Here is an 18,693-nt window from a genome sequence, read left to right on the forward strand (position 1 = left end):
ATCAAATTACGACCCTGAAAACCAAGTTACGATCCAAGAAACTGGAAAAAAATGACAAATGAAACAAGACCACACGGCCTGCCCAATTTTGCTTCTTCACGGCCTGCCATGGAGCAACACAGCCTGCCCAAGGGTCTCCCACACAGCTGCTTTACCTTGGCATGGCTGCCACACGGGTGCCACACACGGCTAGGGCACACGGCCTGCCCAGGTGTGCACAAACAGTGTGAACGGCTTGCCCAGGGCTGGAAGTCCTATAAATAGCTTATGATTTTCCATTTGAAAGGAGGCATCAAACAATTCAATCCAAGAATCAATACACACTTCAATTAGTTTTTAGTTAGTAGTTTTAGTAGTAGTTAGTTTTTTCAGAGAGTACTTCATGAGTACGTGCAATCTTGGGCGAAATCTTTAATTGATCAATCTCTAATTAATGTGTTACTTAATTACGGATTGATCAATTGGCGCCATTCGTGGGACACGTTTTATGAATTAAACTTGAAATTTTTTGTTTTGTTCCATCAAACGATTAATTGGCTTGCTTAATTCTAATCGTGTGTTATTTTGATGATTCATAGGCGAATACGTGTGTAATTGGCGGTAAATTGCTTGATTAATTGAAATAATGAGCAATATTGGAAATGATAGCGGTATTGCTGTCGCTGTGCGAGCAAGTGCCAAAAAAGAGGACGAAAGCGATGGTCAGCATGAATGTATCAAAATTGGCAGTTTGCGCCAATTAGTTTTCCAAAAATGCAGAGCGATAATTTCTCTGAAATGCCGATAGTAGTATCGTGCAAAATTGCGGAAACTGGAATCATAGTTATGAAGGTTCATGTTGATAATGGCAGTAGTGTTGATATTGTTTATGAACAATATTTTGTTCAACTGCCGGAAAATATTAGAGCAAATTTACAACCAACCGCGACTTCGCTAACCGGTTTTGCAGGAGAATCCTCATTGCCTATGGGCGTTTTGCCCTTAGAGGTTGAGCTCGTGGATGAAAATGATGATGGTTTAGTGCGGCGAGCTCAGCTAGATTTCTATGTTATGCGAACCTCGTCTCGCTATAACATGTTGTTAGGTAGAACTGCCTTAAGTAAGTTTGGAATTGTCCCGTCTCCAATTCATATCATGGTCAAGTTTGCAACACATAAAGGTGTCGCGACAATATGTTCAAAGAGTATCATGCCCATCTGTGCGGCTGTTAATGTAAAAAGTGCAGATCAGGAAACCGCTGATGCCACGGACAATATGGTAATGATTAACCCTGCATATCCCGAGCTAAAAATTAAGGTGGGATGCAATGTTAGTGCGGATACTAGGAAACAAATTGTGCAGTAACTTACGCAATACATGGATGTTTTTACTTGGTGCGAAAATGATATGACTGGTGTTCCGCGTCATATTGCGGAACACAAGCTTAATATGAATCCAGCTTTAAATCCTGTAGTGCAAAAGTGAAGAGGCATGGCCCCAGATCACGTGAAGTGGTTGTGTGAAGAGGTAACTAAATTGGTGAGAGCTGGAATTTTACGCGAAGTTCAATACCAATCATGGATTGCGAATCCAGTTTGGTAAAAAAAGCCTGATGGTTCATAGAGAATGTGTATTGATTTTAAAGATTTAAATAAAGCGTGCCCTAAAGATAACTATCCACTTCCAGAAATTGATTTGAAAGTGGAATCTTTGTGTGATGACCCGGAAGTTTTCGACTAAATTTAAACTTTATCTTTATATTATTCTGATACGATAAGCAATGTTTGTTAAGTTAAATCTCAAGGATTTTAAACTATGTTTATACATTCATTTAAACCTCGACCAAATTCCAATGATTCACGAACCATTAAATGAACATATATGAATATGTATGTATATGTGTATATGTTATAAATTGAAAATGTCAACAAAGTATTTAAACGTATAATGTTTTATATGAACGTATTTGTTTCAATATGATTATCGACGAAATTAAAAAAAATATATATTAAATGATTGAATTATCAGAAATATTGAATTATGATTACAAGTCTCTGTTGAGAGGTCTACTACGATTTGAGAAAATCGATTCCTCTTAACGATATTCGGAATAATTTGTAAAGCTATTTATAAATAAAAATAAAAAGTGTCATTTACGAAAGTTAGACAAAAGCTAGTAGAGAATTGGTTTCCATAATATTCTATTAATCTATTTTCAAACGTACAAAAACGTTTTCAGTTTAAAAAGAACTTTATTATTAAAACGTATATAACTTTTATAAATATCTAGAATCACTTTTGACAACTCATTACTTAACCAGTATAATAAATATAACGATATTTATATTTTATTTCATTAAATATATATAACGATTTAAATTAATATTATATATATTTATACGCGTATTATACATACATAGTTTTTATACTTTTACTATACTTTAACTTTACCTTTACTTTAGTTTTACTTTACTTTAACTTTAATAATTCACTTTAATAATTCATACTTTAATAATTCACTTTAATAATTCATACTTTAATAATTCACTTTAATAATTCATACTTTAATAATTCACTTTAATAATTCATACTTTAATAATTTACTTTAATAATTCATACTTTAATAATTCACTTTAATAATTCAAAAATCTATTATAAATAGAATTTAATAGGTTTCATTATTTCATAGAAACTTGAAAATATATTTCTCTAAACTCTCTCAATCGATTTATATATATATATATATAATATATATATATATATATATATATATATATATATATATATATATATATATATATATATATATATATATATTTGCTCTGTATTATTTCAAGATATTATTAGTATACATAAAATATTACGACGGAGTGATGTCCGAGTGATTTCAAAATAGTTTTTGAATGAGTCGAAGCTAAGGAAATTATGGGTTATAGCTATGGAGGTGATAGGTATGGTTCATGGGTATGCTCGTGAGGTCAATCTAGTGTTTATCATCTCCGTTGCGTCTACGTACTTTCCTGCAATATTGAATCTCAATGTTGATACGTGAGCACTCATAACTTAACTTCTATATATCAATAGTGTATCCCTGACTAGTGCTCGAGTATATAGGATTATGCATGCTTGTACATTCGATATTGTCCTTAGATAGGTTTGTTGAATCCTGAATTAGATACATATGCTACTGAGATAGGGTATATGATATGCATGTCATTGGAAAGCTAGCAAAAAATTAAGAACTTTTCATTTAGATATCGAATGGTTTCGATGAACGGATTAGAAGTTATAGTCAACTGAATTTTAGTATTATTGTTAAAATGATTATTATTACTATCGTCGTTATTATTTTAATAGAAATATCATTGTTATTATAAAATATCATTATTACTATTATGCTAGTATTATCATTTTATCATAATACCATTTTTAGTAAATATAAATATTGTTATTTTTTATAGAATAATAATAATTATTATTACAAAATAATACAACTTTTACTTATTATTATTATGATGAATATTATTTTATCAAATAAATAGGGGATACAAAGATATTTTTCACCACGCGTAATATAATTACATTAATAATACTTACCACTATAGTTTTACGATATTAAGTGAACTTTATAAATTTTACTACTTAAGATATATAAAAGTATATTTTATCATATATAAACGTTAATATAAATTTTTATTAATAAATGACTTTTATTATTATAAAATCTAATAAATATATTTAAATATATAAAACGACTATAGTTAAATTATATAATAAACACGTATATTTTTTTAGAAGTCATTTTGGGTCAAGTTTACTTTTGTTGACTTTTGCAAATTACTCTCGAGCATTAGGATTGTGGTACACTATGACTTGACCAAAAATTGTTAGACAAATATTGACCAACATATAAATATATATAATTAATATAGGTTCGTGAATCCGAGGCCAACATTGCACTTGATAAATGACGTTATATGTATTTTTACTACTAAATACAGTATGGTGAGTTTCATTTGCTCCCTTTTATATATATTTTTGGGACTGAGAATACATGCGCTGTTTTTATAAATGTTTTACAAAATAGGTACAAGTACTAAAACTAATTCTACGTGGGTTTAAACCAGAAATATACCCTTAGCTTGGTAACATTAAATTACTTGTCTATGTACGGTAGGCGCGAATCCTAAAGATAGATATATTGGGCCTGACAAACCCCATCCTGACTATGGGGTGCTTTAGTACTTCGAGGTTATTTTAAACACACCTGATCTGGTGTACTTCAGAGGGTAAAACATGAACGTTAAGGCTTGTTACCGGGTGCCTACAACTTATAGAATACTTTTATACACTTGCGAGTGTACATATATTTATAAACGGAAATCTTGTGGTCTATTAATATATTGAAATGATTGTTATGATAAACCTATGAACTCACCAACCTTTTGGTTGACACTTTAAAGCATGTTTATTCTCAGGTATTAAAGAAATCTTCCGCTGTGCATTAGCTCATTTATGGATATTACTTGGAGTCATTCATGGCATATTTTGAAAGACGTTGTATTCGAGTCATTGAGTTCATCAAGATTATTATTATGTCAATTATAGTTGGATGTATTATGAAATGGTGTGCATGCCGTCAACTTTCATTGTAAAGAAAGTTTGTCTTTTAAAAATGAATGCAATGTTTGTAAAATGTATCATATAGAGGTCAAATACCTCGCGATGTAATCAACTATTGTGAATCGTTTATAATGTATATGGACGGGTTCTTTCAGTTGGTATCAGAGCGGTGGTCTTAGCGAACCAGGTCTGCATTAGTGTGTCTAACTGATAGTCGTTAGGATGCATTAGTGAGCCTGGACTTCGACCGTGTCTGCATGTCAAAAGTTTTGCTTATCATTTTTGTCGAAAATTGCCTGCTTATCATTCTTAGTCTAGACACGTCTTACTGCATTGATTGCATGAATAGTGTATAGATAAAATTCATATCTTAGCGTATCTGCTAATCCATATCTTAGCGTATCTGTTACTGTAAACTTTGCCTGACATATCCCGTAAATTCCTCCGTAATCTACGAAATCTTTTGCGCTATATATATAGATATTCTATGTAATTATAATACCACCCGATTGCCGAAAAATCATTTCATATCGAAAAATCCTTTATTCAATCGAACGAAATGGAATTCGTCATTAGTTCAAGTCCCTCGAATTCCGATATGGAATCCCACTCAAGCTTCGAAAGCATTGTGACCGGAATGGATCAACCAATTAGGCATCATCTATTCTGGATGAATTAGGGATAGGTTCATAGCCTCCTCAATAATTGGAGACAAGAAGAAGGTGATCCCTTCCATCCACCACATTGCCCTCTTGGCGATGAACCTGAAGCACTTACCGGTGAACCGGTCCGAAACACCATTTTCTCTCTCATTTCCAGAGTATCTCGTCACGATTATATACTACATCAAATTCTAGATTTTATTTATCCGCTCGTTCGAACCGACAATCACCCCGGTGTAATAGAAGAATTCAACGCGATTCGCGCTCGAGTAGTGGCTTTAGAGAATATGGTGCAAGGGTTACAAACACCAACAAATAACGAAGTATTAATTCATAATTTCAATTTTATTGAATAAATACTCTGTAAAAGTTATGTAATTTCTAAAGTCTTTAGGGATTATTCAGTTCTAGTTTCAACCGTAAATCAAATGAGTTTAATTTAATATTAACTCATTAAATCTATGTTACATCTGAAGAAAATATGCACATATATATTTTCATAAAGACTGTAATAAAATTCTGTTGTACAAAATATTAATTGTGAAAATTTTTTTAACGGGTAGGTAATACCCGAGAGATATATAAATTCACAATTAATATGTTACATTTTTCGAATCTGATTAAGCAAATCATCAACTATACTCCCAAAATCTCACAACAATATACATTCTTGTGTAGTAATCAAAACAACCATTCTCACCCAAATTTGATTACGCATTCTGATTTTGACAAATCAAAATCCAAGTCATGATTTAACAGAAGACATCACTCTTAGATTCCTACATCTTTCAAAGCTATACTTTGACTTCAAAACTGTGTTAGAACATCATATGTATATTAACGATTACAAACTGTGTTCAAACTCTCCGAAGTTTTCGAAGACACTTCAAACAATGAACAATCGAGATGATGATCCAACCACATATTACCCACATTTATGTACCTAAAAAGCTCTCGAAGCCAAAGTCATAGTTCGACCCGTATCCGTGTCAGACCCTTTCGCATTTATTAGCTAAAATGACTTTTCAATTCCTTTTCAAAGTAGACAGTTTTGTCACAGCTCCAGCAAGTCAACTTCGACTTTTCAGTCAGACTAGTCTTATTATAACCTCGATAGATACGTTGCCCTTTCGTCATCGTTACTGGGGACCTTTCATATCTCGCCACCTTAGCAATAAACTTACCAACAACTTCAATTATCTTTGACTTTTCGAAAAATCATTATATTTATTGAAATCACATCATTTACTCATTCGCATCTTGTAACGAGAATTGTCATACGAATCATCGGAAAACAGTAACCAGTATTTTGAAATCTCGCAGCATGTCTACGCCAACAGTTATATGTGTACGTAAAACGTCTATCTCCTGGACTTACATACTTTGAATGTGAAGTTCTAAAAAATATTTTGAACTGCAAACTAGTTCTTGAAATGCTGACGAAGCATCAAAAACTGTAAATGATCTTAACAGTAAAAAGTTTGATGACAAAGAATAGTAAGGTGGTAAAGCTAAGAAAAAGAGAAGGTTTGGAACTAGAAAACGGATTGAACAGACTATGAAGGAGGCTGTGAACAAATCACAAAGACTAAATCTGCCTTCAAAGAATCCAAATGATTCAGTGCCTGCTAAAGTCATTAACGAATACCTTACTCTTTATTCTAAACCTTTACAGATAAATCTTCATCATCATCCATCAATATTACAAATTCTAAGATATTATCATATCTTTCATTATAAATATCCGCAATATTTCTGAAGATATTTTCACAACTAATCTTATCTGAAGTCATTTATCTCTTTGCGCTATCAGTGTTACGTCATATAAGAAACTATTAGTTTCTATATTCTATAAACTTTCGAGTTTAAATTATGAATGTTTTGAAGTAGTGTTGGGAACTGAAGCATGAGTTAGTATAATATAATGACACTTGATCAACGTGATTATATTACAGTAAGTCATGCTAAGTTTCTAATGGGACAAGACGATTCACAGACCATGCCGTCATCATGTTCCATGTTACACGACTCTTGTATTCTATTTAATCTCTAAAAAGATGAAGAATATAGTTTCTTGATGATTCAGTTTTTTCAGGGTATTCTGGTAAATTAACAAATCAAGATCGTGCCATTACCATTTCCTTCTTAGAACATTAACTATGTTCATTCTGAAATTCATATCTGCGAATACTGGACCATTACAAACGTTGCTTAATCGCAAGAAGAAGAAACGAAAGGACAAGACTCCAAAATAGAAATTGGAGTATAAATCGCAGCAAATAGAATGGAGCATTAACTATGGATGTCAATGATTATAGAAGACAAAAGCAGGGGCTTTGAAATATAAGGGAAGATATAAAACCCAACAACCACCCAAAAATTATAAACCGTATATATCGATGCATATAGTAATATAAAGACACGGAAGAACTAAAAACACTATAAAACCGAGAGTATAGTAGAAGTAAATAGATTCTTCCGGAGGCAGATGAAAAAGAAGAATGACAGATATGAAAGTGAGGAGTATATCGAGAATCAGTACTGGATGAAGCATATTGACAAATACTTTAAAATATGAGTTGAGGGAGAAAGAGTAGAAGGTGTGAGTTGTAAGGAAACGAAGGAGGTGGATTTATAGTGAAATACCCGACAGAGAAATCAAGATGGATTATCGTATTAATTCGAAGAGAATCATAATCTCCTTAATCACCGAAGCATCAAATCCAACATAGATTACAAAGATTTTCTTTAAATTCGGAGATCAATTGTGATGTCGTCAAAAGATATGACGAATCACTATAATCTTATTTCCTTCATTTACGATAACTTCCCTCATACGCTTCGAGTAATCGAATTATTTTATCCATACTTCTTAGACATGATAAAACTTCATAATCGTTACGTCATAATAACATTCTCATTGTTAGCCATAACGACCTCTATCAAATTTTGGGGACGAAATTTCTTTAACGGGTAGGTACTGTGACGACCCGAAAATTTCTGACAAAATTTAAACTTTATCTTTATATTATTCTGACACGATAAGCAATGTTTGTTAAGTTAAATCTCAAGGATTTTAAACTATGTTTATACATTCATTTAAACCTCGACCAAATTCCAATGATTCACGAACCATTAAATGAACATATATGAATATGTATGTATATGTGTATATGTTATAAAATGAAAATGTCAACAAAGTATTTTAACGTATAATGCTTTATATGAACGTATTTGTTTCAATATGATTATCGACGAAATTAAAAAAAAATATTAAATGATTGAATTATCAGAAACATTGAATTATGATTACAAGTCTCTGTTGAGAGGTCCACTATGATTTGAGAAAATCTATTCCTCTTAACGATATTCGGAATAATTTGTAAAGCTATTTATAAATAAAAATAAAAAGTGTCATTTACGAAAGTTAGACAAAAGCTAGTGGAGAATTGGTTTCCATAATATTCTATTAATCTATTTTCAAACGTATAAAAACGTTTTCAGTTTAAAAAGAACTTTATTATTAAAACGTATATAACTTTTATAAATGTCTAGAATCACTTTTGATAACTCATTACTTAACCAGTATAATAAATATAACGATATTTATATTTTATTTCATTAAATATATATAACGATTTAAATTAATATTATATATATTTATACGCGTATTATACATACATAGTTTTTATACTTTTACTATACTTTAACTTTACCTTTACTTTACTTTTACTTTACTTTTACTTTAATAATTCACTTTAATAATTCATACTTTAATAATTCACTTTAATAATTCAAAAATCTGTTATAAATAGAATTCAATAGGTTTCATTATTTTATAGAAACTTAAAAATATATTTCTCTAAACTCTCTCAATCGATTTACATATATATATATATATATATATATATATATATATATATATATATATATATATATATATATATATATATATATATATATAATATTTGCTCTGTATTATTTCAAGATATTATTAGTATACATAAAATATTACGACGGAGTGATGTCCGAGTGATTTCAAAATAGTTTTTTGAATGAGTCGAAGCTAAGAAAATTATGGGTTATAGCTATGGAGGTGATGGGTATGGTTCATGGGTATGCTCGTGAGGTCAATCTAGTGTTTATCATCTCCGTTGCGTCTACGTACTTTCCTGCAATATTGAATCTCAATATTGATACGTGAGCACTCATAACTTAACTTTTATATATCAATAGTGTATCCCTGACTAGTGCTTGAGTATATAGGATTATGCATGCTTGTACATTCGATATTGTCCTTAGATAGGTTTGTTGAATCCTGAATTAGATACATATGCTACTGAGATAGGGTATATGATATGCATGTCATTGGAAAGCTAGCGAAAAATTAAGAACTTTTCATTTAGATATCGAATGGTTTCGATGAACGGATTAGAAGTTATAGTCAACTGAATTTAAGTATTATTGTTAAAATGATTATTATTACTATCGTCGTTATTATTTTAATAGAAATGTCATTGTTATTATAAAATATCATTATTACTATTATGTTAGTATTATCATTTTATCATAAAACCTTTTTTAGTAAATATAAATATTGTTATTTTTTATAGAATAATAATAATTATTATTACAAAATAATACAACTTTTACTTATTATTATTATGATCAATATTATTTTATCAAATAAATAGGGGATACAAAGATATTTTTCACCACGCGTAATATAATTACATTAATAATACTTACCACTATAGTTTTACGATATTAAGTGAACTTTATAAATTTTACTACTTAAGATATATAAAAGTATATTTTATCATATATAAACGTTAAAATAAATTTTTATTAAAAAATGACTTTTATTATTATAAAATCTAATAAATATATTTAAATATATAAAACGACTATAGTTAAGTTATATAATAAACACGTATAAATTTTAGAAGTTATTTTGGGTCAAGTTTACTTTTGTTGACTTTTGCATATTAGTCTCGAGCATTAGGATTGTGGTACACTATGACTTGACCAAAAATTGTTAGACAAATATTGACCAACATATAAATATATATAATTAATATAGGTTCGTGAATCCGAGGCCAACCTTGCACTTATTTAATGACGTTATATGTATTTTTACTACGAAATACAGTATGGTGAGTTTCATTTGCTCCCTTATATATATATTTTTGGGACTGAGAATACATGCGCTGTTTTTATAAATGTTTTACGAAATAGGCACAAGTACTAAAACTAATTCTACGTGGGTTTAAACCAGAAATATACCCTTAGCTTGGTAACATTAAACTACTTGTCTATGTACGGTAGGCGCGAATCCTAAAGATAGATCTATTGGGCCTGACAAACCCCATCCTGACTATGGAATGCTTTAGTACTTTGAGGTTATTTCAAACACACCTGATCTGGTGTACTTTAGAGGGTAAAACATGAACGTTAAGGCTTGTTACCGGGTGCCTACAACTTATAGAATACTTTTATACACTTGCGAGAATACATATATTTATAAACAGAAATCTTGTGGTCTATTAATATATTGAAATGATTGTTATGATAAACCTATGAACTCACCAACCTTTTGGTTGATACTTTAAAGCATGTTTATTCTTAGGTATTAAAGAAATCTTCCGCTGTGCATTAGCTCATTTTAAGGATATTACTTGGAGTCATTCATGGCATATTTTGAAAGACGTTGCATTCGAGTCATTGAGTTCATCAAGATTATTATTATGTCAATTATAGTTGGATGTATTATGAAATGGTGTGCATGCCGTCAACTTTCGTTGTAAAGAAAGTTTGTCTTTTAAAAACGAATGCAATGTTTGTAAAATGTATCATATAGAGGTCAAATACCTCGCGATGTAATCAACTATTGTGAATCGTTTATAATGTATATGAACGAGTTCTTTCACTTTGCATACTTTTCCATATAAATGTTTTTTGGACGCGGCAAGGGGTTATCATCAGATTCCAATGGCTCAAGAGGATGCAGATAAAACCGCATTTCATACGGGCAAAGGCATATTCTCTTATATAATGATGCCTTTTGGTTTAATTAATGCGGGTGCGACATATCAACGTTTGATTGACACCGCGTTCGAAAAGCAAATTGGGCGTAATCTTGAGGCTTATGTAGATGATTTAGTAATCAAGAGCACAACGCAAGAGCGAATTCTCGAAGATATGCGCGAAACATTTGACACGTTGCGAAGGATAAACATGAAGCTTAATCCGCTAAAGTGTAGTTTTGGTGAAACCGAAGGAAAGTTTTTGGGATATCTTGTTACAAAACAAGTTATTCAAGCTAATCCAAAGAAAATTGCGGCTATTGAAAATATGACAGCACTAAAAACGGACAAGGAAGTGCAAAGTTTGACGGGATATTTAGCCGCATTAACGCGTTTCTTGTCCAAAGCCGCTGAAAGACAATTGCCTTTTTAAAACTTTAAAACGTTGCTTGAAACAAAAAAGCTTTGTTTGGACAAGTGAAGCAGAAACCGCGTTTCAAGAAATGAAGAAGTTGTTGAAAACTTTTCCTACATTAACAGCGCCAATTGATGGCGAAATTCTTTACCTTTATATATTAGTAGCAAATGAAGCTTTTGGCTCAGTTTTAATTGCGGAAAGGGATAAAATACAAAAGCCTGTGTATTTTGTCAGTAAAGCTCTTACAGGAAGTGAAATAAACTATGCGCCGATTGAGAAGTTTGTGTACGCACTCATTTTAACATTGCGGAGGTTAAGAAGATATTTTCAAGGGCATCCAGTGCACGTGTTAACTAATATGCCGGTCAAGCAGGTCTTAACAAAACCATAAATATCTAGTAGACTCGAATTGTGGGCAGTAGAGTTAGGTGCTTATCAAATCTCTTACCTTCCGCGTAGCACTGTAAAGGGCCAGGTTTTGGCGGATTATCTCGCTGAAATGACTGGGGAGTTGGAGGTGATTAATGAGCGAACAGCGTTAAAACCGATACTTGGCAAAACTTGGGTTTTGTTTACTGATGGTGCTTCATGTGCAGAAGGCGCAGGTGCGGGTTTGGTTTTGACAAGCCCAAGTGGTGAGGAGTATACATACGCATTGCGTTTTAATTTTGATGTGACAAATAATGAAGCGGAATATGAAGCGTTACTTGCTGGTTTAAATATTGTGCGAAAGATGAATATCACTAAGTTGCGGGCATTTACAGATTTGCAATTAGTAGCAAATCAGTTTAATGGATCTTTCGAAGCACATGATTCATCAATGCAGAAATATTTCCAGTTATTGAAAGAATTGGTAGAGCGGTTTGAGCATTTTAAACTTGTGCAAGTGCCAAGAAGTCAAAATAAAAAGGCGGATGCTTTGAGTAAGTTGGCCGCCTTAACATTTTCGCACTTTCAAAAACAAGTTTGGGTCGAGGAATTACCAAGCAAGTCAATAGATAATAACTTAATGGTTGCGTCTGTTGAAGAAGAACAGCCAAAATGGATGGAACCAATTCTGCAATACATCCGTAATTATACTTTGCCAAGTGATAACCGTGAAGCTCGCTTAGTAAGAGAGTGAACACCAATGTATATCATTCAAAATGATATTCTATATTGAAAATCATACTGCGGTCCAAAGATGCGGTGTGTTGACCCAATTGAAGTAGAAATAATAGTCGATGAAGTGCATAACGGTTCTTGTGCACTGCATTCAGGTTATAAAACTAATGCGGCAAAGATTATGCGGATGGGTTACTTTTGGCCATCCCTGTATCGCGATGTTGCGAAGATTGTTAAGCGTTGTAAAAGCTGCCAAAGGCATGCTCCGCAGAATCTAATGCCAAGGCATGATATGATTCCTATTAATTCACCATGGCCATTTTACAATTGAGCTATTGATATTGTAGGGCCATTTCCCGCAGGGCCTGGCAATGTCAAGTTTCTGATTGTGGCAATTGACTATTTTACAAAATGGGTTGAGGCTAAGGCTGTTCGCACTATCACTGGTGTGCAAGTGAGAAATTTTGTATGGGAATGCATTGTTTGTAGTTTTGGTATTCCGCGAGAATTGGTTAGTGATAATGGCGCACAAATAGCAAAAGATCCTTTTAAGACATGGTGCACTGATTTAAATATAGTACAAAAGTTTACATCAGTTGCACATCCGCACGCTAATGGCTTCTACGAAGTAACTAATCGCGATATCGTAAGCGGTATTAAAAAGAGGTTGTGCGAAAAGCGAACTGGTTGGGTAGATGAATTACCCAATGTTTTGTGGGCACATCGCACTACCTTCAAGAAAAGTACAGGGGAAACACCTTTTAGTTTGGTGTATGGCTCTGAGGCAGTAATACCCGCAGAAATTCTTGTGCCAACGCATAGAGTCGCTAACTTTGAGGAAGAAGCGAACGATGATGAATTGGGCGAAAATATGAATTTCATTGAGGAGCGAAGGTTAATAGCTGTTATTAGAGAAGCAAATAATAAACAACAAATCGCTAAGTATTATAACAAAAGGGTGCGTGCTTTATCTTTTGATATAGGAGAATGGGTGCTGCGAAATAACGATGCAAGTAGAGCTGAAAAGCTTGGAAAATTGGGACCTAATTGGGAGGGTCCTTATCAAATTGTGGCAATTAATGCAGCAGGTTCATATAAGCTCGCAGATGTGGAAGGGCGAACTTTACCTAATGTGTGGCATGCCGCTTTATTAAAGCGATACTATGAGTAATTCTGCAAAAATTAACTTCGAAAGCCAAAATGTATAAAGTGCGAAATTAGTTGCAAGGCCTATAGTTGATATTCTTTCTATATGTCTTTATTTTTAATATTTGCAAGTTTTGATCTCGCTTGTAGGAATTTCAAAAATTGACACTTGTAAGAGTATGCGAAAAGATTATTTGTAAAATGCCAAAAGCTTATGAAATGTTTTGTATTTTGTTTCATAATGATCTGGTATTTCACAATGTTTAAAATAGCAAAGTGATGAAATTGCCCACTTTTGCAGAGCATAATTACTGCGAAAGGAATTTTAAATCCTAAGTGTTTGATTTTGCCAATACTTAGACGCTTCGCAATGCTAATTAATTGTCTAAGGATCGCTTTGGCGGACTTAGAAAATTCATAATGTATAAATATATACGCATACAGATTGTTTCACAAAAGTACACATTTATTATGTGCACAATAATAAAAGTTGGAAATTGCAAAGGACAAGTCCGTGTTATGAATATTGTTAATGAAAGCGCTATATAAATAAAGAGTACTCACAAATATATATGGAAATATGAAATATTATTAATAATTACGCAGAGATAGCTGCGTGCTAAGTATTACAAATATCATCATGGCTTTGATAAATCAAGCTCAATGATGTCTTTAACAGTAGCATCATCCTGTTGACTTATCGCATTAACTTTAGGGATTGGAATGTCCGCTATGTTTCCTTGCGTCGTAGCAAAGGCGTCGCGAGCGTCAGCAAGCGGACATACGCGGTCTTCGATCGCGGATGGCAGTGGATTTGGTATGGTGCAATGAGGAGAAATTTCATCCAAAAATTCCACTCTTTCGCGTAATCGTAGAGCAGCAGCATAAGTTGAAAATTGAACATTCACAGGATGCGAATTGAGAACTTTTCTGGCAAACTCCGGTAAATGTTGGTTGAGTTGGGTGAACTCAAGTTTTGCAGAGGCTGAGGCAGCTTGAGCGTTGTCTCGCTCTGCAGTAAGTTTTATAACCTCCTCTTTTAATGAATTAATTGTAGCTTGGAGGTTATTTTCCTTTTCAGCTGCAGCAGAACATGCAGTTTCAAGTCATCCACCGTAGTTTTTGCCGCGGTGAGTTCATAGGAGAGGTTAACACAGCGCTTTTCGCTGTCTTTAGCTTTAACCTTCTCAGCATTGTACTACAACTGTTCAGCTTCAAGAACATTGAAAAATTGTTCTTGACGGCATATCACATCATATGCCGAATTGAAGCACATATAGAAATTCTGAACGAAACTATTATGCGCATCGAGCGCAGAAAGCTTAGAAAATTCACGGCGAAGCTCGCCTGGGATTGCCAACTTCATCTGTTGAAGCTGAAGCTGGTCTGTAGAGACCCATCCTAATCCATCCAGACGAATTCCATATCGATTATAAACGATTCACAACAGTTGATTACATCGCGAGGTACTTGACCTCTATATGATACATTTTACAAACATTGCATTCGTTTTTGAAAAGACAATCTTTCATTACATCAAAAGTTGACAGCATGCATACCATTTCATAATATATCTAACTATAATTGACTTAATATTAATCTTGATGAACTCAACGACTCGAATGCAACGTCTTTTGAAATATGTCATGAATGACTCCAAGTAATATCCCTAAAATGAGCAAATGCACAGCGGAAGATTTCTTTCGTACCTGAGAATAAACATGCTTTCAAGTGTCAACCAAAAGGTTGGTGAGTTCATTAGTTTATCAGAAATAATCATTTCATAATTTTAATATACCGCAAGATTTCATATTTCCATTTCTCATAAACATACGTCTCATGCATAGAGACAAAAGTATCATTCATTTGGATTGAACACCTGGTAATCGACATTAACAATATGCATATATAAGAATATCCCCATCATTCCGGGATCCTCCTTCGGACATGATATAAATTTCGAAGTGCTAAAGCATCTGGTACTTTGGATGGGGTTTGTTAGGCCCAATAGATTTATCTTTAGGATTTGCGTCAATTAGGGTGTCTGTTCCCTAATTCATAGATTACCAGACTTAATAAAAAGGGGCATATTCGATTTCGATAATTCAACCATAGAATGTAGTTTCACGTACTTGTGTCTATTTTGTAAAGCATTTATAAAACCTGCATGTATTCTCATCCCAAAAATATTAGATTTTAAAAGTGGGACTATAAATCACTTTCACAGATTTTTACTTCGTCGGGAAGTAAGACTTGGCCACTGGTCGATTCACGAACCTATAACAAATATGTACATATATATCAAAGTATGTTCAAAATATATTTACAACACTTTTAATACATTTTAATGTTTTAAGTTTATTAAGTCAGCTGTCCTCGTTAGTAACCTGCAACTAGTTGTCCACAGTTAGATGTACAGAAATAAATCGATATATATTATCTTGAATCAATCCACGACCCAGTGTATACACGTCTTAGGCTAGATCACAACTCAAAGTATATATATTTTTGGAATCAACCTCAACCCTGTATAGCTAACTCCTACATTACTGCATATAGAGTGTCTATGGTTGTACCAAATAATATATACACATGGGTCGATATGATATGTCAAAACATTTGTATACGTGTCTATGGTATCCCAAGATTACATAATATATTAGAATACATGTATAATACAATATAAGTTAGCTAGGATATGATTAATATAGATTTGTTACCAATTTTCACGTAGCTACAACAAGAAAAATTATCCAATCTTGTTTTACCCATAACTTCTTCGTTTTAAATCCGTTTTGAGTGAATCAAATTGCTATGATTTCATATTGAACTCTATTTTATGAATCTAAATATAAAAAGTAAAGGTTTATAGTCAGAAATATAAGTTACAAGTCGTTTTTGTAAGAGGTAGTCATTTCAGTCGAAAGAACGACGTCTTGATGACCATTTTGAAAAGCATACTTCCACTTTGAGTTTAACCATGATTTTTGGATATAGTTTCATGTTCATAAAAAAAATAATTTTCCCAGAAGAACAACTTTTAAATCAAAGTTTATCATAGTTTTTAATTAACTAACCCAAAACAGCCCGCGGTGTTACTACGACGGCGTAAATCCGATTTTACGGTGTTTTTCGTGTTTCCAGGTTTTAAATCATTAAGTTAGCATATCATATAGATATAGAACATGTGTTTAGTTGATTTTAAAAGTCAAGTTAGAAGGATTAACTTTTGTTTGCGAACAAGTTTAGAATTAACTAAACTATGTTCTAGTGATTTTAAGTTTAAACCTTCGAATAAGATAGGTTTATATGTATGAATCGAATGATGTTATGAACATCATTACTACCTCAAGTTTTGTAGATAAACCTACTGGAAAAGAGACAAATAGATCTAGCTTCAAAGGATCTTGGATGGCTTGAAAGTTCTTGAAGCAGAATCATGACACGAAAACAGTTCAAGTAATATTTCCACTCGAAATAAGATTGTTATAGTTATAGAAATTGAATCAAAGTTTAAATAGGAGTATTACCTTGTATTAGAAAGATATCTTACTGTAAATAAGAAAGATTTCTTGAGGTTGGATGATCACTCTACAAGATTGGAAGTAAGCTAGCAAACTTGGAAGTATTCTTGATTTTATGAAACTAGAACTTGTAGAATTTATGAAGAACACTTAGAACTTGAAGATAGAACTTGATAGAGATCAATTAGATGAAGAAAATTGAAGAATGAAAGTGTTTGTAGGTGTTTTTGGTTGTTGGTGTATGGATTAGATATAAAGGATATGTAATTTTGTTTTCATGTAAATAAGTCATGAATGATTACTCATATTTTTGTAATTTTATGAGATATTTCATGCTAGTTGCCAAATGATGGTTTCCACATGTGTTAGGTGACTCACATGGGCTGCTTAGAGCTGATCATTGGAGTGTATATACCAATAGTGCATACATCTAAAAGCTGTGTATTGTACGAGTACGAATACGGGTGCATACGAGTAGAATTGTTGATGAAACTGAACGAGGATGTAATTGTAAGAATTTTTGTTAAGTAGAAGTATTTTGATAAGTGTCTTGAAGTCTTTCAAAAGTGTATGAATACATATTAAAACACTACATGTATATACATTTTAACTGAGTCGTTAAGTCATCATTAGTCATTACATGTAAGTGTTGTTTTGAAACCTTTAGGTTAACGATCTTGTTAAATGTTGTCAACCCAATGTTTATAATATCAAATGAGATTTTAAATTATTATATTATCATGATATTATAATGTACGAATATCTCTTAATATGATATATATACATTAAATGTCGTTACAACGATAATCGTTACATATATGTCTCGTTTCAAAATCATTAAGTTAGTAGTCTTGTTTTTACATATGTAGTTCATTGTTAATATACTTAATGATATGTTTACTTATCATAATATCATGTTAACTATATATATAACCATATATATGTCATCATATAGTTTTTACAAGTTTTAACGTTCGTGAATCACCGGTCAACTTGGGTGGTCAATTGTCTATATGAAACCTATTTCAATTAATCAAGTCTTAACAAAATTTGATTGCTTAACATGTTGGAAACACTTAATCATGTAATTAACAATTTCATTTAATATATATATATAAACATGGAAAAGTTCGGGTCACTACATGGCCCAGAGCAGCAGCAGAAGAAGCATAGGTATATCCCGATAAGCCATCGATCCGCACACCATAAGA

At 32.4% G+C, this 18,693-nt stretch overlaps 2 protein-coding genes across 2 annotated transcripts; both read left to right on the plus strand.

Annotated features, from left to right (window-relative positions):
- The first annotated feature begins 1,470 nt into the window (after positions 1-1,470).
- LOC139894708 (uncharacterized) lies at positions 1,471-12,831 on the plus strand. Its single transcript, XM_071878113.1, has 3 exons — positions 1,471-1,577; positions 11,754-12,081; positions 12,178-12,831. Exons 1-3 carry the CDS (start codon positions 1,471-1,473, stop codon positions 12,829-12,831), a joined length of 1,089 nt encoding a protein of 362 aa, XP_071734214.1.
- Positions 12,832-12,891: 60 nt separating this feature from the next.
- Positions 12,892-13,983, plus strand: LOC139894724 (uncharacterized). The gene is made up of 4 exons (XM_071878114.1): positions 12,892-13,054; positions 13,160-13,306; positions 13,391-13,465; positions 13,508-13,983. The coding sequence occupies exons 1-4, from the start codon at positions 12,892-12,894 to the stop codon at positions 13,981-13,983; spliced, it is 861 nt and encodes a 286-aa protein (XP_071734215.1).
- The last annotated feature ends 4,710 nt before the right edge of the window (positions 13,984-18,693 follow it).

This window comes from Rutidosis leptorrhynchoides, chromosome 1 (assembly GCF_046630445.1).
Source record: "Rutidosis leptorrhynchoides isolate AG116_Rl617_1_P2 chromosome 1, CSIRO_AGI_Rlap_v1, whole genome shotgun sequence".
Taxonomy (NCBI): Eukaryota; Viridiplantae; Streptophyta; class Magnoliopsida; order Asterales; family Asteraceae; genus Rutidosis; species Rutidosis leptorrhynchoides.